At 46.1% G+C, this 23,806-nt stretch overlaps 1 protein-coding gene across 1 annotated transcript in view; it reads left to right on the forward strand.

Moving 5' to 3' along the window:
* GLG1 (golgi glycoprotein 1) overlaps nucleotides 1-23,806 on the forward strand; it is a 129,215-nt gene that overhangs the window by 81,390 nt on the left and 24,019 nt on the right. The window contains exons 6-12 of the mRNA XM_075008290.1: nucleotides 235-306; nucleotides 2,455-2,638; nucleotides 5,128-5,342; nucleotides 16,255-16,376; nucleotides 18,001-18,102; nucleotides 19,726-19,882; nucleotides 21,801-21,938. Coding sequence (XP_074864391.1) covers nucleotides 235-306; nucleotides 2,455-2,638; nucleotides 5,128-5,342; nucleotides 16,255-16,376; nucleotides 18,001-18,102; nucleotides 19,726-19,882; nucleotides 21,801-21,938 — 990 coding nt within the window. The remainder of the gene's footprint in view (nucleotides 1-234; nucleotides 307-2,454; nucleotides 2,639-5,127; nucleotides 5,343-16,254; nucleotides 16,377-18,000; nucleotides 18,103-19,725; nucleotides 19,883-21,800; nucleotides 21,939-23,806) is intronic.

The raw sequence follows: 23,806 nt of genomic DNA on the forward strand, positions 1-23,806 counted from the left end.
TTTTTTTAATCAGCGAGAAGATGGCAGAGTTCAGCAGCCAGAGTAAGAAAACTGGGCTGAAATATTTCCCTTTACAAAACATCTTCCGTTCTGTGCTTTGTTTTACGTGTGTTAGCGAGTTATTCCCATCCTGCACATGGACACAATTTTCTTAGTTTAAAAATGGATTTTGGTTAGCAAGAGGGTAAGCTGTAAACCATTCTAAATGACCAGTGCTGCTGTTCTGTTTCACAGACTCAGGCTGGGGAAGGTCGGGTTTACAAGTGCCTCTTTAACCACAAGTTTGAAGAATCCATGAGTGAAAAGGTACGTATCTATCTCAGCCGGGCAAATCCTTTCCTCAGCAGAGCAGTCATGGCTCATCCCTCCAGCTAACTGACCCTCTCCTCAGTGTTACTAAATTTGTAGTAACCCACATTTAAGCTGGCCAGATAGACATAGCTCCTTGAATAACTGGGATCAGATGCCTTTAAATTTGGACATTCATGCTTCCAGCTGTACACTGATGGCATGAACCAGGGGAAGTCCTGTGGCACTTTATAGACAGATTTATTGGCACATAAGCTTTTGTGGGTAAAGACCTGCTCCATCAGATGTTCCCAGTATGGATTGGCTGCTCCCGTTTAGCTGTGGAGTACTGCGTTGGCTATATCAAGCATTAAGGCGATATGCCTGGAGTGCATCTACCAAGCCATGGAATGCAGGGAGCTGGACAAGTGAAGTGAGCTTTCCTGTTCTTTTGGTGACTGTTCCTGCTTAAACATGGAAGGGTGATGACTCCTTGAGTCCTAGATAAATGCTGTTGCTTTTATGTATAGACTAAAACAGATAGTTCTCATGATGCCTCTATATCCATGGCTGCATTTTCATCTGTCCTTTTCTACAGGAAGGCTTAAATATATTAAAGAAATACTTAATCATTTGGATTATTGCTGTTTTAAATTATTTTTTCTTTTGCTGCAAGGACTGTGGACTGGCCACAAAGAGTAACCAGGAAAGGGCAGGAAGTCACGCCTGTGCCAGTGTATAGGCACTGCATCATGAACCTCTCTCTTTGTCACCAGGCTACTCCTCAAGCAAAGATGCATTGTCTGTAATAACTGCCATTTTTGTATCAAACTCCACAGAGAAATTTAGAATTGGAACAAAGTGACTTGGTCTCATAGATGTGCCAGGCCAGAGTCCAAAACATTTTTGCCTGTGCCTATACTTCCGCCTCATTTAATGACACAGACATAAGTGCAAGCAACACGGGAGCAATTCAGCCTTGGTGCTGTGTGGTATGCTGCCACTGAGCAGTGTCCTTGGAACGCTCAGTCCAGAGTAATGCAATAAAAGGATGTCTTGACTCCTGAGGGAGGTATGTGGGTTGTGGAGGAAAAGAGGAGAAAGGATCTTTAGTGGCTGTGTGTTTGAGAGACAGGAACCCCTTCCCTTCCCAAAACAACACCATACCTACTGGGGTTAAAAAAAAATTGGTGTGCGCGCTGTCCAATGGGGTGGAGATGAGAACTGTCTGAGCAGACTTGCTTTGGGGCTTGCTGGAGTGCATGAGCCTGTGATGAGCTACCTGGAGGCAATGTACTCATTGCATTTTTGTCAAGTCTCTCAAGTGTTCAGTTACAATGAGCAGAGATCAGAACTGTGGGAGTAGTGTCTGCTGCTAAGAGTGGCTCCAGCTAAGCTTCATTTCTCGCAAGAATTTTAGACTCCACATAGCTGCCATTTTCGCTAAGTAAATTTGGTCTTTTTAGAGGCTGTGGGTTTTTGCTGCATAGTAGGGATTGCTCAGCCCGGTGAGAGGGAGCAGCCCCTCCCAGCATGTGTGTAGATGCAAAGCAGCAGTGAACTTTTAGAATCTAGAGCCATACACATAAGCAGGAGAGTCTCTTGTTTCTTGAGTCTGTCTTTGGAATCCTGCTGGGTTCCTCCTTTAATGGCTTCCTTAAGCAGGAATCCACAGCTTTCCGCTCTAGGATGGGATGAATGTATTCATAGAATCCCAGGGCTGGAAGGGACCTCAGGGTGTCATGGAGTCCAGCCCCCTGCCTAAAGCAGCCTCAACCCCAACTAAATCATCCCAGCCAGGGCTTTGTCAAGCCAGGACTTAAAAACTTCTAGGGATGGAGATTCTACCACTTCTCTAGGTAACGCATTCCAGTGCTTCACGACTCGCCTGGTGAAATAGTTTTTCCTAATATCTAGCCTACTTCTCTCCCTCTGTAACTACTGTTGCTCCTTGTTCTGCAATCCCTGACTACTGAGAACGGCCTTTCTCCATCCTCTTTAGAGCTCCCCTTCAGGAAGCTGAAGGCTGCTACCAAATCGCCCCTCACTCTTCTCTTCTGCAATCTAGAAAAGCCCAGATTCCTCAGCCTCTGCTCATAGGTCATGTGCTCCAGTCAGCCTCTCATTGGTTGACAGCTCAACTGTTCTAACACTTACCTCCTGCAGTGTCGCGATGCACTCACAACTCGTCAAAAGCTGATCGCCCAGGACTATAAAGTCAGTTATTCATTGGCAAAATCCTGTAAAAGTGACCTGAAGAAATACCGTTGTAATGTGGAGAACCTTCCACGGTCCCGAGAAGCCCGACTTTCCTACCTGCTGATGTGTCTAGAGTCTGCAGTGCACAGAGGTGAGAGGGGTTAGACTTGGGAAATGTGATTTACTGGCTTATTTAGAAACTTAATGACAACAGATTCCACTTAATCGCAATCCCAAGATTAACAGCTTTGATCAAACAGCAACATGTAGCCAGGGGCCAATCTGTCCCATTGACTTTAATGTTAATGGGATTCAGATTGTGGCAACAGGCAAGTTGCTTAGTGACAGCATTTTTTTGGAAGACTGTCCCTGGCCTCAGGCAGGTTTGCAGGGCTGCATCCAGGGAAGGAAGGAAGCCATGGGACAGCGCTGACTCAAGCATGCTTGAGGGTTGCAGCCAGAGAGCCTGTCTGAGCTTCTTTCCCAGCCCATAGACCAGCAAACCTGCCTTCCGCTTACTGGCCACGTCTAGATAACGGCAACTCTTTTGCTGGACACCAAGAGGTTGCTAATTAGAATCCACTATTTTCAAGCTCCAGCTTTTCAGAGAAAATGGAACTCTCCCCGATGACGCTTGCCTCAGTGGACTGTCCCTTGTGCAACAGTACTTGAGATGAGACTTGCTCACACCTCAGCGGCTGGAGGGCTGGTGACTTGTTTTGGAGCCAAGGCGTGAAATGAAACTGGCCTGTAACTTTTAATCTGCTTGTGGAAGACTGTGCTTATTTGACTTCTTACATCATGGCAATGATACATGGGATTATCAAATGGAGCACATCTTCTGAAGTTTGGGTTCCTATTAGATTGACAATAAAATGGCTTAAATTGTTGCTGCAGAACTGAAACTGGAAGTGGTTGCACTAAATCTAAGTAGTTTTCCTCTTTGCTGATATAATAAATATAAAATATTCGTTACTTAGTGTAGGATATAAACCTCTAGCTTAATTTATGATCTGCTCACAGCATGAAAGCCAAAGCTATTCACCTAGTTATCTGTCTGTCTGTAAGTAGCCTTTCCTCCTCAGCTGAGTTGTTTAGGTAAATTTAATTTTCTTACTGTAGACATGTACTTATATCTCAGCAGAACATACTGCAGCCTTGTGATATACAGTGTTCATTAGTGTTCTCCTTTAAATGAATGAAGCAGAGATTGAGTGCCGAAGCTGCCCTGAAATCCATAATTGTCTCCTAAGCATTGCAGAACATATGAGCCTATTGGAGGGTCTCAAAAAGCAGGACCAAATCTTCTATAATATGATGTGCTACCATGTTACTCGTCCTTAACTTGTGGCTTAGAGGTGTTAGCTCTGCCCTGCAGGGTTGTTCTCTTTTGTGACCCCTGGAGTTGGTCTGTTTGCTGTAATGCCTCTGGCACAGTGGGGGCCTTTTCTCAAGTCTTTATATTTTTTTCAAATTTTATAGAACCAGAAGGGACCTCAAGAGGTCATTGAGTCCAGTCCCCTGCCCTCACAGCAGGGCCTATCGCCATCCCTGACAGATTTGTTTTAATCTATTTGTCTGAGATCCCTAAATGGCCCCCTCAAGCACTGAACTCTCAACCCTGGGTTTAGCAGACCAATACTCAAACCACTGAGCAGTTTCCCCCCAGTCCCCATGACCCTGAAAGAGTAATTACACTTCAGATGTGTTTAAAAAAATGTACTTCTGACTGTCAACTGTAGCAATTTCTTTTTCTATCAGACAGGTGTGAGCTGGTTGTTTCCCTGAATGCCTCAACCCTGCAGGCAGTTGCTCTGTGGGGTGTATAACTTCCTCTTTGCCAATGGAACGTTTTCTGCAATATCTACCCCAGAGCTGCACACGTTCTAGCTGAGAAGGAACATTGCTTCACACACCCAACTGTCTAATTTAAGCATGACTTGGGAATTAGCAAGACTAGGAGTTGAGGGGTTTCCAGTTTCTGTTTTTGCAGTCAGTCTGCATAAGGGAATTCCAGGAAGGTTTTTAATTAGCAAATGCTTTTTTAAAGCTGAGTTTCTGCAGATCTAAAAACCTGACAGGTCATTTCTGTAATGTGCTTAAAGTTCATGGCCCTCTGCATCTGAGACTCTGCTGTCACCAATGAAACCTTCTTCCCCCTTCCCATCCACTAATGCACCAACAACTCATCATTTGGCCAGAATAATCTTACCCAATTATGTAAAAGACCCTTAATATACTTCCATCTCTGCAGTGAAACTGATAGCTTGGATGTGCTAAGAATAGGTAACCTTGTAGTACAAGGTAAGAAATCCATTGAGGGCTTCTGGTTACTGTGCAAAAGCCGCACATGAATAGTACAAGCTTATACTAGAATGTCCCTGTAAATTTTTTTGATAGTAGACTATTCTACTTAAAGAACTTCCCAACCCCAGCAGCCCTATTACTATTGGTTCAAAGTATTAACAAGGACTGTTAGTAATAACTGTTCACTGGTCCATCGGGTTGTGATCAGTAACTGTATTGCCTCAGAACTATGCAGAATGCTGATGATGTCTCTACTCCCTGAGCGTGTGAAATCTTTTTGCCAATACCCTTCCCTGTACTACTCCTAAATCTCATTTCCCATCGCTCTTCTAGGTCGTCAGGTGAGCAGTGAGTGCCAGGGTGAAATGCTGGATTACCGGCGCATGCTAATGGAAGACTTCTCGTTAAGCCCAGAAATCATTCTGAGTTGCCGAGGCGAAATTGAGCATCACTGCTCAGGGCTGCATCGGAAAGGCCGCACTTTGCATTGCTTGATGAAAGTTGTCCGCGGGGAGAAGGGCAACGTTGGATTGAACTGCCAGCAGGCGGTAAGAGGAGTCTTATGACCTCATGCTATCCTCTTGTGTGGTCTGTAGAGGAACTGCTGTTGTTCTTACTTCCTAGGTGGCTGTGAGGATTCTGATGGATGCAGTCTGGCATTACAGGAACGAAGAAAAGCCTGTTGTACAGTGGCAGTTGTACAGGCTTGGTAGCATGAAGCTTGACTTAGTATCCAACAGCAGCTGGATAATTTTGCTTTAAAGACGCAGTTGCAATGTTGCATTTCTTTAACTCTGCTTTAAAATTTCTTCTGTAAACCTGATCTCCGGAGACTGTAGTTCTTTGAAATCACCCGGTCTTCTTCGAGTGCTGTCCCTGTGGGTGCTCCACAGTAGGTATTAGGCTTGCCCAGCACCACAGCACGGAGATGTTTTCTATAGCAGTGTTGAGTGGGGCTGCGCATGCGCCGCCCCAGCACATGCCATTCACACCACTAGGTATTTCTTCTTCTCTGTCCTCAGCTGCACACGGAGTGCTTGGTCTTTCTTCAGACCTGCAGATAGGATTAGCTTATAGTTTGTTCCTGTTTCTTAGATTTATATAGTTACTTGTTACTGATTGTTATTACACTTATATGGTTGGGGGCGGGGGTGGGAATCCTCTTTCCTGGTCAGTTTCCCTTTGTGCTGGTCATTTTCCTGTGCTGTGTTGTGGGGTGGGGGAGAGGGGAAAAAAAAAAAAGAAGAAACAACAAACTGACAGAGAACAGAACAAATTCTAAACCAAACAGTACAACAAAGAGCAACGGTTCTTGTGGGCTTCATAAAACGCGGGGACCCCATGCCTGCTTCCGTCGGGCATGCTGAATGCATCCCTTGCCTCAGAGGGGCACACGCTGCACGGTGCTGCTCTGGCCGTGAAAACCTGGCAGCCAGAGCAAGGGAAGACAGGGAGCTAAGACTGAAGATGTTCCTGTGTGATGAAGCCCTGCAGCCTTCAGAGCTGCCATCTGTGGGAAGCGTTCCTTCTGTCAGAGACACTTCCCCCTCACCACTGGGGACGCAGTCCCAGTCAAAGCCATGCCCCACGCGCCCTGCTCCTAGACTTTGGGTGTTTGAAGTTGAGCCCAAGCCTGCTGCATCTTCTACTTCAAAAGCGAAAAGTTGCTCTGCTTTGAAAGCAGCTTCAGCACCTGCAGTGCCGGCTGCCTCTGAAGTGGTGCCACGGCCATTAACAGCACCGGCAGACTCAGCAGGAGCTGCCGTATCCCCAACCCAGCAGGCGCTGGTGGATTCAAAACTAGTACAGGTGCCTGAACAGCACGTGGCCCTGCATTCTCCCCCGGCAGTGGAGGAGCAAGCACTTAACAATCAGCAGCACCAGTGCCCACCGGCAGCACCGTAGAAGGCTGGGGCAAAACCAAGTAGGGTTCCTGCAGGGAACCATAGCCCTAGTCCTGTGGGTAATTAACCGAGGGGGCATTACACTGTATCCCCCAGTCCTCCTTCACGCAGACATGAAGTTGATAAATACCACCATCACGATAGATCACTGAGGTACTGTCATTCACCCCACTATTATGGAGCAGCACAGTAAAGGGACCATTCACCTTCAAGGGCTGGTCGGTTTTATGAGGCTGTTTTCTCCGCATTTGGCTAGACTGAATAGATACTATGATTGTGAAGCACCTTTTCTTTCCATCATTCATCCCCAAGTGCTACCCCAACAGCACGCTGCCACTGTGACCATCACGACTGTCATTACTCTCCTGAATGGTATTATTCCAGGTCCTGATTACACCCATCACCCTGTTGCTGCATCAGCCCCACTAGGGCTCATTCACAAGCGCACACTGCTGCCTGGCAACATCAGGCATCCCCAGTGCTATCAGCCTCTATCCACAGTGCAGAAGACCAGGAATTCACTTGCCTCTGACGAAGCAGGTCTCTGCCCATGAAAGCTGACGCTCCAAAATATATGTTTGTCTATAAGCTGCCACAGGACTTCTCATTGTTTTTGGGGAATTGTGTGGTGCACGCCTGCCGGACAAGACCGAATCACAACTTCCCCCGGATTTGCCACCACTTGCTTTGTCCGCCTCCCAGGGGAAGGCTCTTCTGCCCATTCGCCACACTTTTGATGCCCAGAAACAGCTCTAAGAAGAGTGGCAATCAGTCAGGAGGTCATGTTGGCAGAAATACTTGAGAAACAACACAAACTCAAAGAATTTACAACCCCCTACTACTGCAAAACTAGCCCTGCCCCTGGATGAGGCAGTATTGGAGGCAGCAGATGATGTCTGGAAACCCCCACCTCAGCCACAGCAACAAACAAGGAGGCAGAGAAAATACTTCATTCCAGCAAAGAACATGGACTTTTTATTTCAGAACCCACAATCTAACTTCGTAATAATAGGTGTTGCCAACCATAGAGTAGAGTCATTATACAAGAACGCCGTTGCTGAGAGAGAGCACAAGCGCCCAGGGTTATTTGGTCGGACGGTATATTCATCTACAACCCTGCAACTGAGTATAACCAACTACTCAGCATTACTAGCCAGTCATGATTTCGATAATTATTCCAGGCTCTCTGAACTAATTCCCTTACCTGCCTGAGAACAAACGATCCATCCTGAAAGCTACTGTTCAGGAAGGCCACAGTGTAACAAAGACAGCATTGCAGATTGCATTGGATTTGGCAGATAGAGCAGTTAGAGCCATGGCGATTACTGTGAGAAGATCGTCACAGTTCCAGGCAGCAGGTGTGCCAAAAGAGCTCCAAGCAAAGATTGAAGATCTACCATTTGATAAGGCGAAACTATGTGCAGCAAATACAGATGAAACCCTACATTCTAGCAGGGATACAACAACTACGTTGCGTACCTTGGGGATGTTGTCTTCCCCATTCTGGAAAAGAAGATTCATGCCATACCAACAGTAAAGACCAATTGTTTTGAGACCCTCCTACAAACTATGCCAGTACAACGCTAATAAACCCAGAACTCGGAAACGTAGCACTCCAAACAACTGCTCTGTCCTTACATCGGCCTCCAAGCGGCAGATTTGAAGGTTTCGTCAAAGGCTTGTCAAAACTCTCACTCGCCAGTGCGCAACGATCAGATATTTCACCACTGCCTACATCCCTTTTACCATCATTGGAAGTCTATATAACCATGGACAAATGGGTGCTGGCCGTCATCGCCCAGGGATACACTATCCCTCTACTTTCCATCCCTCCAAAATTCCCCCTGCCCACATCTGTCTCTCTTCAGGGACCCCTCCTTCAAGAATGTACTGTAGCTCAAAGTGCTATACTTTTTGCAAACGGGAGCCAGAGGAGAAGTTCCACAATGGTGCCAAGGCAGGCGGTTTTACTCAAACTACTTTCTAACAGAAAAGAAATCAAGGTCCGGAGACCCATCCTAGACCTGCGGTGGTTAAACACACACATTTGCAAGCAGCAATTCAAGATGACCATGCTATCTGCTGTAATTCATGCACTGAATGTGGGGGACCTTGACCTCCAACGTGCATATTTCCACATCGCTATTCACCCTGCTCACAGATGGTTCCCACACTTCGCTCTCAGAGCACAACACTACCAATACAGAGTCCTGCCCTTTGGGCTTTCGACTGCCCCTAGAGTATTCACCGAAGTCCTGGTTCCAGTAGCTGCACACCTTTGATGGGAAGGCATTACCGTATTCCCATACATCAATGACTGCTTGCTGTGGGGACCATCTCAAGACATCACCAGAGCCATGATCCAGACAATGAAACACCTACCACAGTCCCTAGGGTTCTTGATAAATGTGCCCAAATCTACCTTCAAACCCACTGCATGCACCTCTTCCAGATGTGGGCCCCGCTGCAACTCAAGAGAATTCCAAACGCATCTGGTGCTGCTTGAGAGCAGGCAAGGGGCACAAGTTTCCAGGGAGGATGCCTTTCTCCTCTCCTGGAGTACTCGTCTCCTCTATGGCTTCCCCCCCTCAGATTGCCAGGTTACTCAGGAAGATACCGATGGATGGAGCATGAATCATCCTCATTGCTCCAATGTGGCTCAAGCAGATCTGTCTGTAGAGACTTTCCAGATCTTCTCTCTAGTTCAACCATTGATTTTTTTTGTGTTGCAAGCTGAGTCAGTAGCAGTGGCTGCCTATAAATCAAGTAGCCTGTGGTCTGGTCTCTGGAGGAAATGAGCAGGAGGAGGAAACCAAATTTTAATTATGTGAAATAAGATTAACTTTCCCCTGTTTTGGTGGGTGAGGGTGGAGGGATGGGGAGAATAGACATTTGGTGCAGAAATAACTTCCTAAATAGCATCTGATGGATATGATGAAGTGCGTCTGTCCCATGAAATCTCATCGCCAAATAAATCATTTTGTTAGTCTTTTTAAAGTGCTACATTTCTGCTGTTTTGTTTTGTTGGAGTACAGACTAACATTGCTGCCTCTGTTCCTAAATAGCATGTTCATCTTATGAAGTAGTAATGGCTTAAATTGATGAGCGACACACTTCTGTTTCCACATAGCTACGTATAAACTTAAGTATCTGGCTTCTGTTATTGCTGCAATAGTGTCTGTGCAGGTGATATTTTGATTACTGACTGCCGCAGCTATCGTTAAGTTTGGTCCATTCTAATACCTTGCCACAGTGAGCTTGCTGGTTTTGCTCTTCAGTGGATATCAGTTAAAGCACTTCTCTAAAACGAAAACACTGCCTTGATCCCTACTTCTAGATCCTGTGCTTTGAGTATAAGACAAAAGGGACATCACCTCGGGCTTGTCTTCATGACTGCTTAAGCTGATGCAAGTTATGTCGCATGAATGCAAAAAATCCTCCCCAGCTCCCAGGAGGGACGTAAGTTACTTCAGTGTCAGAGGGCGCCTGCACCGCTCTCCCGCTGACATCACTCCTGCCTCGCATTGAGGTGGAGTATTTATCCCAACCAGGGAGTGCTCTCCCATTGGCAAGGCACGTCTTCGCCAGACATGAGTGAGTGCAGCTGGCCTGATGTAGTGTGGTACTGTAGAGTAACCCCCAGTTTTCAGAGGCTGGCCCTTTGAGGGCACCAGCACGTCTCCCAGGAGGGCAGAATCTTGTGCCAAGTAGCTGACATCTCTGAGGCTGGGGTCTTAGCCCACTCTGTTTGGGCGTTGAGATGCGTGAGTTACTCTTTGGGATGCATTGCTGACCTCCGCGCTTACTGCAAGGGGTGGTGTTCTCTGCAGCACCATTAACTTTCGTGCTCCACTGATACCTTTCAGTGCTTTAGGCAGTGCTAGCTTGGTCATTTGTTGGTGTGTTGTCTCTGGTGCATGTCCTGAGTTATGGGGAACACTAGGCTCCTCAGAGACACTGAGAATAGAGGCTTCACAAAAGTGCTAGAGTTACAGGCTGTTAGGACTGGAGCACATTTTCAGATGGTGTGGTCACGTGGACAGGGGAGAGTCCTCCCTGCTGCGTCAGAAGGCAATCAGTCTTTGGGCGTGGTGCAGAAAGATCAATATTAGTCTATTTGCTATGCACCTTTCAGGGATTAAATGCTACAGTTGAATAGAAAACAGGTGGGTCGTCTTGCATTCGATCAGGTGTGCAGTGTCTTGTCTGATGTTTGTCATGCTGTTAATAACCAAACGTATGTCTGGGTCTCCGGAGCCCAAGTGTTCTTGTGCTCCGAACAATCCCTCGTGGAAGATGTTGGCTTCGTGGCCATGACATCAGCCACAGGGTCTGGCAGTTGCAGATGCAGCTGATCTACCTGTCTACCATATTCCACCTCCTCTTTGTGGTATTTGGGTTTAAATTTCTGGTAGAAGTGGGTTTAGCATCTCTGCATTGGTGGTCATCTCTCTCTCCCAGAGTGTCTAACGCTGATCACCTGTGGTTAAGCTTGGCAGAATTCTGTTTGTCTTCTATTGTTATATGTTCATCCAACCAGGAGAAAGGAAGCTTTAATGAGATAGGGCAGCAGTGCGCCCTTACCTGAAATCATAAGGTTATAGCCTTTTGGTTCCACCTTCTCAGATTATAATCCTTGGTATGTGTCAAGGGCAGATGCTGGTTTTGAGAGGGCAGTACCCCAGTCACCATTTAACAGAGCTCCTCGCCCCACCTCCTTGAGGAGGGGACTGCTAGCTACTCTTGTGCTGGGTCTTGGTAGCGGCCGTGTCCACGAAAGAGAGGGTTTACTGACAGGCCACTTCCCTTATGCTTCAAAGTTACAAATGTACCTCTTGGCGGCAGAGGGGGACTGAGGCACAGCTTGAGTGGAGCAAGTGTCTAAAAGTTTCTTTGTTAGACTGAAGGTTTAAGATCTCAGGGGATGTGTGTATATGCCTTTGTAAGAGCTTGCTGCCTCCTGGAAAGGGTCTGTAGCCAGGTGAGGATGTGACCTGTACAGAACAGGAGCTGCTGTTAATAAGTGATTTCTGACCTTTTGGGGGCTACATTTTCTGTCATCCCCTCTTCTTCTTGTGTTAACCTTATGAGCCCGTTCCCCTCCCCTCCCCCCCCCCAGTAACAATTATGGGCTTAGCAGTCTCACTGCTTGCAAATTCTGGTGAAGTTATTTATGAATTTATCAGCTCCTAAGGTAGCTATCCCATTGAATAAACACTGAGCAGACCCAGGAGATTGTCAAGTGCAGCTGAAGAGCACATAGGTACAAGGGCAAGCTCAGGGTGGGGAAGAGGAAAGGTTGAGGAATTCAGTCCTATTCACCACCTCCCACCAGTCATCTCCTCCCCCTTTCCTGCTGCCATGGCACTGGCTGGGCTGCTTTCAAGTTCTGTCTTTGGTTGAAGACCTGAATTGAGGGCCCTGGAACATCACCCAAAACAGCATTTGAAGCGACAGTGAAACTCTAAAGCAGTGTAGCCCCTGCAAAGTGTCACTGCTGGTAGTGCAGGCAAACAGGCTTCAAAGGAAACAGCCATATCCCCTGCATGGCCTGGTCAGCCTGCTTCAGTCACGTGGGCAGGTGAAACCTTTGCTTTCATTTGATTTTTTTGGGTGGGGGGGAGGGGGCGGGGGCGGGGTTGCAGGGAGGGTTGAAAGTGACCTCTGGGTAGAAGAATTGAGGGCTTTCACAGAAGCACCAACATAAACTTTGTCAAAGAATAGGTTATTAATTGCCCTTGTTACGTGTACTAGAATATTAATGGGAATTCTAATTTGTTTTGGATGAATTACAGAAATGGCTGTTGCGTGAAGTTTCCCAATTTCCTCTGTGTGGTAAATGTCTCCTTTGGCTCAATCTTTCACACACCCCTGTGTGTGGTGGGCAGGGCTTTAAAAATAAGAGAAAGCAATACACTAACCTCTTTCATATCTGGCCTTCTATCATCTGGAATACTCAGCTAACCAGCATTTTAACCATAAGTAAATTTTGGTTATGCTTTCCATAAATATAGTGTAGTGAAAATAAATACAACAAATGCAGTATAAGTTTACAATGTACAATACTACTGTTGGTAAATAAAGTACTCTGCATACATTTTTGTTTCTTAATATCAAATCTTGTTTTTCTTTAGTCTTATGCATTGCTAGGTATACCTGTCTATTATCCAGAACATTTTGAATATCTGGCAACCTCTCTGTCCCAGAGCTGCCAGATATGAAAGAGTTTTTACTATAACTACTCTCAGGCCTGGTTAATACACACCACTGCTTTTACTTCTGGTTTAAAAAATGCCCACATTTCAAATTGACAATATCCGCATAATTGAACTGCCAGGAAATGCCTGGCTTCAAAATCTAGGCTCTTATAAATCACACCACCAGAATAAATTAAGAAAATATAATTATGGTTCTGGTTTTATCTGTGCTTTTGACAATGATTTCCCAGTACTTAAAGCCACATGTGGGAAAACTGGCTTCATTCTCAGTGGTCTGTTAAGTTTATATTAGAGTTTAATTGTTAAAGGGGAGAAAACAAACCTATCCTTCGCAGGAACATGTGACTCATTGCAACTGAGAGGTTCCCAGTGACTTTACAGCAATTTTAAGCTACAGCTTTGTTTTTGAAAACAACCATACAGAGTGAATTGTGACCTTGCCACCCAGAGGGAGCAAAGTGAGTTTGATTCTGATTGTGGCATGTAACGAGCATATGGATCACTTCAAATCTTGAAAGTAACTCCTTCTGAGAGGGGCCTGTGGATTGTTGAATATCATAATGAGTGAAAGGGTGAGGGTCTAATATTGAAACGAGACAGAAGCAGGTAATGATGTAGTAGTTCAGGACATCTGTTCTCCACCCCATCCAATATGTATTGAAATTGGCTTCCTCCACTTCTAACAGCCAGAGATAGCATCCTGCATGCTGAACCCTAAGGAAGAATATCTTGTCTGTATGGTGACTTGGTGCATTGTGACTCAGACAATGTACTTATCTTCACTTATTAGTATGTTGGAATTGGAGGCATGTAAAAATTAAACATCTTGATTTAGAAAGCTACTTCGTCATTCTTTTAATATGAAAACGAGTTGCTGACAGCTGTGCTGTTGTATGGGTGTAATTTGTAAAGTTGTGGTTTTTGTTTAAAGCCCAACCTGGCTGAGAACTTGAACACTGGATAACTGGCGATAGGTTTGTGGTCTATGAAACCTTGGCACTAGCTGTGGCTGCGGCTTTGTGAATGAGCTGGGTGCATGAGTGTGTGGTGTGTGCTGGGAGAATGGTGCTGAGTTGTACATGGGTTGTGTTACACTGGGATTGTTTAGTAAATTTGTGCAGATGGCGAATGAGACACTGTTTTACAGGGAGAGGCTGGATGTATTTGTGGTCCTTGTGGGTGGTTACATTGTGCGGATGTCTTTGAAGAACTGTAGGGAGAGAATGTAGGTGTGGTAATCTTTTATTGGACCAGCTTCTGCTAGTGAGAGACACCAGCTTTCAAGCCCTACAGAGCAGTTGAGCAAAGTAGTCCTCCCTCAGCCTGTGTAGCATCTCTCCCTCACACATCCAGTGAAATGGTTACATGCAAATTCATTGCAGAAAGAGGTGGTAATTGGCTGTGGTACCCCTGTTATTACTGCGTTTTAGAACTCTTGGCATGGCATGGATACGTACTTCACTGATGCCTGAGTTTAATTCATAAAACTGAACATTTAAACATGGACGGTTGCAGGCTCTGTGTCCCAGTAGTGATGGAACCTGGTGATACTCTGAGCTTTCAGCCATGCCTGCAGCGGTTCCCATCACTTCATACCAACTCAGCAAACATTCTAGACTTAGAGTAACAATCCTGGAACCTTCTTATACAGTAGAACCCCGAGACATGCATGTTCAAGTTGCGTGAATCTCGGGTTAACGCAACTGAGTGGCAGGGAGCTGGCACCCGGCTCTGGGCTGCCTGCCACTCAGGGGAGCTGGGGGACTGACCAGTATAGCGGTGTTGATTGGTTTGCTGTCTCCTGTGAGCAGCATGGAGCTGGGAACCTAGCTGTGCTGGTCAGTTTCCTGGCTCTCCCAAGTAATGCAAAATTTGACTTAACCAGGGTTGCGCAGGAACACAACCTCTGCATAAGTCGGGGGTCTACTACATAGGTAACCAGCCAGAAGCATTCTTAATGCCTTCGGTGTGCCATGTCATTGTGCAGGAGGAGACAAGAACAGGAAGGGTACAGGAATTCCTCTAGTACAGTGATTTTTTTCAGCCTGTGGTCAAAGGATCCCAGGCTGAGATCTCCAAAGCAGTCCGCACCTCCCTCTGAAAGATGTTAAGGCTCCATGAGGGAAGAGGTTGAAAACACTGCTCGGATAGCTTCCTGACCCAGCATCAGGTAGATGCTTTCTCAGGCCTTAGGTGTAAATAGGGCTCTGATATTAGTACTACATCGAGATCATCTGGAGAAGTTTCCATTCAGTAATGTAAAGCATTTTTTGCTATGAATAGGTTTTGCATCCCTTATGGCAGTATGAATGGTAGTGGGTAATATTTTTAGTATCTTTGACAAAATCCAAGGATATATGAGGTGTTAGCTTATGCAGAGAGCCTTTGTATTTAATGACTTATTATACCTGCCAGATAGGATTTTTTTATTTTTTTGAATTGCCTACATCCTTAGTATCAGAGGGGGAGCTGTGTTCGTCTGTATCCGCAAAAACAACAAGAAGTCCTGTGTCACTTTATAGACTAACAGATATTTTGGAGCATAAGCTTTCATGGGCAAGGACCCACTTTGTCAGATGAAATGTAGCAGAGATTCCAGAGCTAATTATGTAGGCTTATGAAAAGGAGAGAGTCCCAGTCAAGAGGAAGGCCAGAGCTGACAAGGTCAGTTCAGTCAGGGAGGATGGTGGCCCACTTCCAATCAGGATAATTAACTTTCAGGAAGGAACAGGATATTGGAAATCTTGCGTGTGTTCCCTGAAGGCAGTATGTGAGGTCATTCCATGATTTTGAACTTTACATTGGAGAAATACTACCAGCTATTGTCTGCTCTGATTCATTTGATGTATGTTCTCTGCTTGCCCCATGATGTCTGTACTTTGATACCTTTAAATGCCCCTAAAGATGGTCAGGTGAAAGATAAAATCTTAGTTAACACTCCTTAATCCAGCTGCTGTGGCTGTGTACACAGCCATGACATGTTACATGTATGTGCAGGAGCAGAAGCATGATAGCATCATGATTGAGAATACCAGTTGTAAGTTTAAGTTGCTTTCCAGGAAGAAAATGGCTTTTGGGAAGTGTTTTGCTTAAAGGCGGTTTGCTCCGCTACACTGATTTGGGTCCATTCCTTGGGAAAGGGTGTGCAACATCACTGGGCATGAGTGAACATCATTCTGCACCATCACTTGCCAAAAGGAGCCACTGTCAAAAGGGTGTGGTGTCCATTACGACACAGTTAGTTAGCATTGTGCAGTTGCCAGTGAGAAGATAGCAAGGCAGATCAGTGTCAGAGTGCTCCTGTCTAAGCTCTTTTCTGTCTCCAATTCCTCTTCCAGCTTCAAACGCTGATCCAGGAGACTGACCCAGGGGCAGACTATCGCATCGACCGAGCTCTGAATGAGGCCTGTGAATCAGTAATACAGACGGCTTGCAAACACATACGATCTGGAGATCCAATGTAGGTGGCTTTTTCCTAGTCCCAGTGTACTTTACTGTTGCTAATGTGCATGTGTAGTGATCACTTGATTGATCAAAATAGATAACAGCCAGCGTAAAGATGAAGACACCCCTCCTTTGCTCTAACTGGAACAGGTGCCAGCAACTTATACAGAGCTGGAAGTGGGGTTCAAGCTGCACATAGTTCTTGCTGTAGATTAGGGGTGGGCAAGATCTGGCCTGCCAAATCTTTCATGCAGCCCACGACTGCCCTGCCAGACCCTCAGGCTCAGAGCAGCCCCAGAGTCAGAGGAACTGGCTGCGCCGTGTGCTTCTTGGTACTGCACACAGGGAGAACCTTCTCATGCTGTCCCCAGCACAATGGGCATCAACCAGTAGGGAATGAGAGATTGTGCTGGGGGCAGGGGCAGTGCACGGAGAGGCAGGCGCATGGAGCAACCAGACGCTGTGAGCTGGGGCTGCTGTAGGCATGGAGCCTGCCTGAGGGACCTGCAGGACTGCTATCTGGGCGCTGCCTAGCATAAGTGCCTCCTGACCAGAGCCTGCCTCTGGCACCACACCCCCTTCTGCGCCCCAACTCCCTGCCCCAGATCACCACCCAAATACTCTGCACTCTTCCTCCTCCCGGTCAGAACTCCCTCCCAGACCCTGGAGCCCCTCCTACCCCCTTCCCCCAGGTCACAATCCTCTCCTGCACCCCTCTTCTTTGCCCCAAATCACAATGCCTCCTTCACCCAAACCCTCTCCTGTACCTCAGTCCCTAACTACAAGCATCCAACTCCCACCTCAGACCTCCCAGACAGACAAATGTGGCCCTTGACCACTTACCACAATCTTGGTGTGGCCCCACCAGTGTTCCCTGTTAGCTGAGCACTTGGGATGCTGCCCAGGAGAGATTCAGGTGCTGTCCAGCTGATCAGTAGAGTGCTTACAGCCGGCAGCCTGTGTTTGAACTGGTGGTGCACATCTACCAATGCCTCAGTGCGCATAAAATTTATCACACCCATGGACAGAGAAAATCAGAACACTGTATCCCCATCAAACATTATTGCCCAGCCCTGCTGTGGACCATGCTGCATTTTTCCTTATAGGATTGTCATGGTGTTAACAAGGGTTCGCTGGATTGAGTCACCGTCGTTTGAACTTGCACCATTTGGTGTGTTGTCTTCCATCATTACACATACCTTCACGGTGTCATCTGTCTAATGATATGTGCCGTAAAAGAGAGCGTCCCAAGGGCTTTTAGAAAGATGAGAGAAGCAAATCCATATTGTAGAGACAAGTGCCCTATTTATACCCTCTTCTGAGCCAAACATAAACTTTGCCCAATATAACTGTCAACACCGCTGAGTCTAGTTCATATCGACAGGGGAATTTAATGCAGCATGCATGGGAGTGTTACTATTTTGATGTATTCCTTTTTATATGTAGAATTTTGTTTAAAACCCTTTACAATGTTGTTCACACCTCTCACCAGCCAAGATGGTTCTATGGAAAGGCAGATCTGTGGCCTATGGAGAAGAATCAATACAGTGACTGGTGTGTAGGGGGAGCCCACAGTGCGATCCCAGCATGGCCTCTCTCCTTTCTTATTTTCTTCTCTCCCAATTCCTGTCTGTTGCCAGGATCCTATCGTGCCTTATGGAGCACTTGTACACAGAGAAGATGGTAGAGGACTGTGAACACAGACTCCTGGAGCTCCAGTACTTTATTTCTCGGGATTGGAAGTGAGTACCATAAAACAGAGGGTTTAATTTTTCTCCCTGTGTGTACATCAGCTGTTCCTGGCAACAAGCCTCCTGCATGCCAAGATTGCTATCTGTTGCCCAGCTGGAGAGAGTTTTACCTGAGTGACCAGTATGTTTCTGCTCTGTAGACTTTACTCCTCATCTTCCTGTCCCAGGCCACAGAAGCCAAAGCTGTTGTGGAATCACCTTCTGATGCCTGGCTCTGATTCAGAGCTAAGAGATTCAACTTTCCGACCTGCATGCCCTCAGTTAGAATTCCTGAACCTGCAGCAGGGCTAAGTAGCCGGTAGCCTGTGTTTCAGAGTGGGTGCTCAGTGGGTGGGAATTACCTGTATTAGTGAGGAGTGGGCACTCCTACTGTAATTGGAGTGCTTCCTGTCTTGTTTTACCCCCAAAATCCTTGTAACCATGTCTTTTCAGCCCGTGTGGAATAGGTGGAATTCCCTTTAGAGCTTCACTGCTTTTAATTTGGCCAGATTATCTCCAGTCATGGAAGCAAACATTTCATTTCTCTCCTTCCCCTGCCTCCCCTGGTGGCTGCCTTCATTGTCTTGTTTGAATCCAGCTGCTCAATTAATGACAGAATTTTTCCTTTTGTTGACTAATACGTATTTGACCCTTGTGCTGTTTGAACAAAGATCATTCACACTCCAATCCTAAATGGACAGATGGTGCCCAGCCTTTCGTGTTTATAGCTACCAGTCTCTTGAGCTGGTGAATGAAACGGCAGCGTAATTCCCGGGGAGCACAGGCAGGCTGGAAGTCTGGCATGATTTTATTTTTCTTATTGGTTTTCAAAAGCAAGTGTTTGCAGAACTGTCGTCTTCAAATCTCCTCCTCCCTGCCCTTTTGCCTCACCACTAAACCTTCCTGCAGGCTCCCAGTGCCAGTCTCTCATTTTGGTGTCGTAGTTAAACATTAGAGCAGATGCCGTGTGTCCAAAGTGGGGGCCCTGAGGCATCCCTTAGCCCAGTCACCACAAATCTGAACTGACTCTAGTTAACGGGAACCAGATCTGTTTCCTGTAAAACTGAGACTTCTTTCAAAATGGGAATAATGGTGCTGGAGTTGGTGAAGCTCCTGAAGGGGGTACTTGGCTTCACCGGCCTGCTGCCATGCCATCGCAGGGAGCTGACTGTCTGAGTTGGTGCACTAAGCTGCATCAGCATTGGGATGGAAGATCTTAAGGGAAAGCGGAGGTGCTTCAGGAAGTGAAGTGGGTGATTCATTCAGTGACTCATAAGAGAGAATCAGTACTCCAGCAATCCTTTTGTGAGTTCTGGGAGCCTGTGCTGCTGGAGGGGGCCACTTCGGAGGAGAAGCTGTAAAATCAAGCACCTGACTATCTGCAGATATCAGCAATGCCAGAATGCTTGTGCAAGATTAAGGACCTTTGACTCCAGGTGGTGTTTACAGTGGGGCAGCCTGCTGGTTTGGTTGCTTACAGACTTCTCCTGCATTGCTATGTGCAGTTGACAGTGGGGCTGCCCACTTCAGAAGCTTGTCTGGGTTTTGTACAGGAACACATATAAAGCATTTGGTAGCTGCCAGGGTATGCAGGGTGCTGAGGTAGTGATGTTGACTTCCTTTTTCCTTCTGCAGGTTGGATCCAGTCCTTTACCGCAAGTGTCAGGGAGATGCGTCTCGACTCTGTCATACCCACGGCTGGAATGAGAGTACCAGTGACCTCATGCCTACAGGGGCTGTCTTCTCCTGCTTGTACAGACATGCTTACCGCACAGAGGAGCAGGGAAGGAGGGTATGCACTCAACATGAACTGTTCAGTCTCTTCACCTGTTATCTCTAGGAGGTGTATGCATGTTCAGTCACCAGTTGTGCTTCATCGACACAGAACCACAGAAAACTAGTCAGAAAAGGCAGTTGCTCTGGATATTTAGTGCATCAGTGCAAAGATCCTGACCAGCTGTATTCCTCCATGGATGTGTCTTTAATGTCTGTCTTCAGTGGACAGAGACAAAACATGGTGCCTTACCATCTTGAGGCATTTGTTCTAGGAGTTTGGCAGCAGTGTCGAGAGCTAAGAGCCCTGTGTTTAAATGTGTGCATATGTGCTAGGTAAAGGCCTCTACCAAGTCCCTCGGCTGCAATGGGCTCCCGGACGCTTAGCTGTCAAACTGCTTGCATCCAACAAGTTTCTCTCTCATAAATGCCAGGCAATTATGTAAATCAAAGGGTCTTAATTTGCCGAAGTATGAACAAGCTCTGTGTAAGACATAGATTATATTTGGAGCCTCCTGTGTAGCAGAAACCATAATGCATTTCCCAGTAAAACATATGATTAGGGTATGGTAAAGACATGACTTACTGCATTGCTGCTTTCCTCCTTGGATATGTGCTTTCAGAAACATGTTCTGGCTGTTCTGTCGGTTCTTATGCTGAGTTTGCTGCCCTCTAGTGTCTTTGTTGTGGGGGTGAGCCTCTCCTGGAAACACTTCAGTGCTCAGTTTTATTGGCTTCTTGTGGTTGTTGCACTGTAAGATACGGCTCCAGTGAGTGTTGGTGAGATCATACAATGATCTTGCTTACAAAATAATTTTCTAGAACCTGATGTAAATTGTCTTATGATGGGGAAGTCAAATATTGATCAAAAGTTCCTCCCTGGTAAGGAAGGAATCTCAGTTAATGGTTTCCAGTTTAGCTGCCTGGAGCCAGGAGCTGAACTTTTTATTGCAATGCATTTTATAGTTGTGCTAACCACAGGAATACCAAACCTACTGCAAATGATCTAGCAGTTATGGGAGGAAGTTCTTTATATGTGGTGAGTGGGTGTGTCTTCTGGCACTTTGGGGTCAATGAAAGACTGATTAGACTGTACTTTGCACCTTTGCACACTAGTTGCATATAGAAATACCCCATCTGGTATTTCCCTTATTTCCAATAAGTTTACTTACTCACAATGTGGTGTGTAACTTTCAACACTCCATTCTGGTCCAACTCATGTAAATCTGCCAATGCATCTCACACTTGAGTTGCAGCATATTTTGCTATTCCAGTCCTTCAGCTCCCCAGCATTACTCAGTCCTCACCAGCATCACCTCCTGCTGTTACAGTCCTGACCCCGCCCACACTTTTCACCTCTACTTCGGTCTTGATCTTAACAGCCTTGCTATGCTAATACAGGACTCCTGTGAAGGAAGTGGCAGGACACGTTGTGCAAGGATATGGGCTGCCCTTTGTAAACTGATGCCATCACTGTTAGGAGTGTCTCCAGATTCAGACATAGTCTTCTAAAGTAGACAACCTCTTTTCCTGCGTAATTACAGCAGTGTCCTGTTTACCAGCATAGGCTCCTGTTCTGGTGGTTAGGTCCAAAACCAGCTGAACGTTAGCTTTCCGTACAATAGTCATGGTTGACAATTACGTGCCACAAAGACCATGGGGGACAGTACTCATCCCTATGATGATAATGTTCTCCAAGCCATGAGGAAGGCCAGAACTGAGAACACCTTTGGAGCTCAGACTACCTGGCTGGTAGAGGCCAAGCTTGTCGTGGTGCTGGTGCTTTCCACATCCACGAGAGAATGACCTACTCTCACCAGAGACCAGGAAGATGAGAAGTTTCTTGTCACTTTTCCTGTCTTAGTAACCGAACAAACTATGTAGCAGGTCACAGCTGCACACTTGTCCCTTTTAAACCGTTCTCTCCTCCCATTTAGCTGTCACGAGAGTGCAGAGCAGAAGTGCAGCGAATCCTTCACCAGCGTGCAATGGATGTGAAGCTGGATCCAGCCCTCCAGGACAAGTGCATGATTGACTTGGGGAAATGGTGCAGTGAAAAGACAGAGACAGGACAGGTACTGTGCATTGCTGTGTGTGTGGCAGTCACTTTGATGGCTAATGCCTTATTTTGGTGAGGGGGAATAGAAAACCCTTTATTGCTAGCAGGTCTCGATTCTTTGTTCCTAGGTTATACAGTAAACCCTTGAGTTGCGCAGGGGTTGCGGTCCTGCAACCCCCACATGACTCAAATTTTTGTGCAAGTGGGGAGGGGAGATGGGAACCAGGGAGCAGTCTGGTTCCCATCTCTCCGCTGCTTGTGGGACCCAGGAAACTGAGCAGCACATGGCTGGCCATTTGCCCAGGTTCCACAAGCAGCGGGAAGATGGGAACCAAGTGGAAGCCTGGTTCCCAGCTTCCTGCTGTTTGGGGGACCCGAGAAATTGGCTCCCAGATCCCCTTCTCTCCTTGGAGCAGGAAACGGACCAGGGCTGCTGTCAGGGGCGGCAGCCAGCAGTTGCATTAACCCAAGACACACGCAGCTCGGTTTCATGTATCTTGGGGGTTTGCTGTAAAGGATTAAAATTTGTAAATTCCCCAGGCACTCTATAATGAATAAAATATATAGGAGGCAAAAAGACCTGGATACTAATGTCTGTCTTTGAGGAGGACGCTATACAACTATGGATGTTGCCTTGTAGAAGATATCTGAATGATTAATTTGAGGTGGTAATTAACCCCGTGAGCTCTCCTTTTGAAGCAGCAGCTATCTTTTTTTTTTCAACTCATACTGTTACGAGCTTGACATTTATTTTCCCACAAATTTTATCCCATTTCCACTTGGCAAATATTGACAGGCTTCCTGTGTTTGAAAAGAGCTGAAATTAACATCTGCTGCTCTTTAACAAGACTCCAACAGATAGTTCTTTCATATTTAATCATTGTGTACTAGCATAGCTCTGGGGAGAGATCTGTTAATTAGTGTATGTTAACGAGAGCCCCTCACTCATTTTGGAAGCGTTCCGCACTGGTAGGCTTTGGTAGTGTGCATGTTTCTGGTGGCAGGAGGAAGAGGCAGTGTTAGGGTGACACATCTCTTGGCAATAAAGGGATTTGCATCGTAGACAAAGTTTGCAGTTAGGTTCAGTGGGTCTCGGCACCGCATTTCATAGTTTGAGGTGCTTGTTCCGTATGAAGTCAACACTCAGCAAACAAAAAGCAAACCATTGAAAGAACATTCCATCCTGTGATGTTCCAGTCTAGAGTAGCTTTCCCAGTGGTGTCTATAACTTGATGCATGCAAAAAATTAAAACTAAACTTGAAAATTCAGACCAAAGTTTTTGCATTTTGTTTTAAACATGATCAGATTTAAAAAAAACACTATTTTTCTACTTGAAAATAAGACTGAGTGGAAAGAGGCTTATTTTTATCCAGAATTCTTCTTGGATTCAAGGCCACTTGCATTGTCTTTCGGGTAGTGAAAACTATGGATCAAAACAAACATTTTACATCTTTTCTGCCTTGCTCATTGGCTGTGGGAGGCAGTTTGGTCTGAACAGTACAGGATTGGGGGGTGGATATGAGTTCTGTTACTGTGTTGTGTCCGTTAGTGTAAATCACTTACTTTATGCCCCTCAGCTTTCACTGTCTGTAAAGCAAGAAGACCAGCATCCCCAGCACCTTTGAACTCAAGAAACTGAACCAGGAAAGCCATGGTTATTGCAAGCACCAAAGAGAAAAAAATGTTGAACCTCAAAGATTTTTCCATGTTCACTTTAGAATAATTTCATTTGAAGTTAACTGTCTGGAGAAGGCCACAGTTTGGCAGTGGGAAAGAAAAGCACAGGGAGATGTCCATCCGCCCTGCAAGATGATTTTTCTAGACACTTTACAGCTGAAGCCCTTCAATCTAGCACATCACCTTGTTGACCTTGGGATTTTTCC

This window comes from Carettochelys insculpta, chromosome 14 (genome assembly GCF_033958435.1).
Source record: "Carettochelys insculpta isolate YL-2023 chromosome 14, ASM3395843v1, whole genome shotgun sequence".
Classification (NCBI taxonomy): domain Eukaryota; kingdom Metazoa; phylum Chordata; order Testudines; family Carettochelyidae; genus Carettochelys; species Carettochelys insculpta.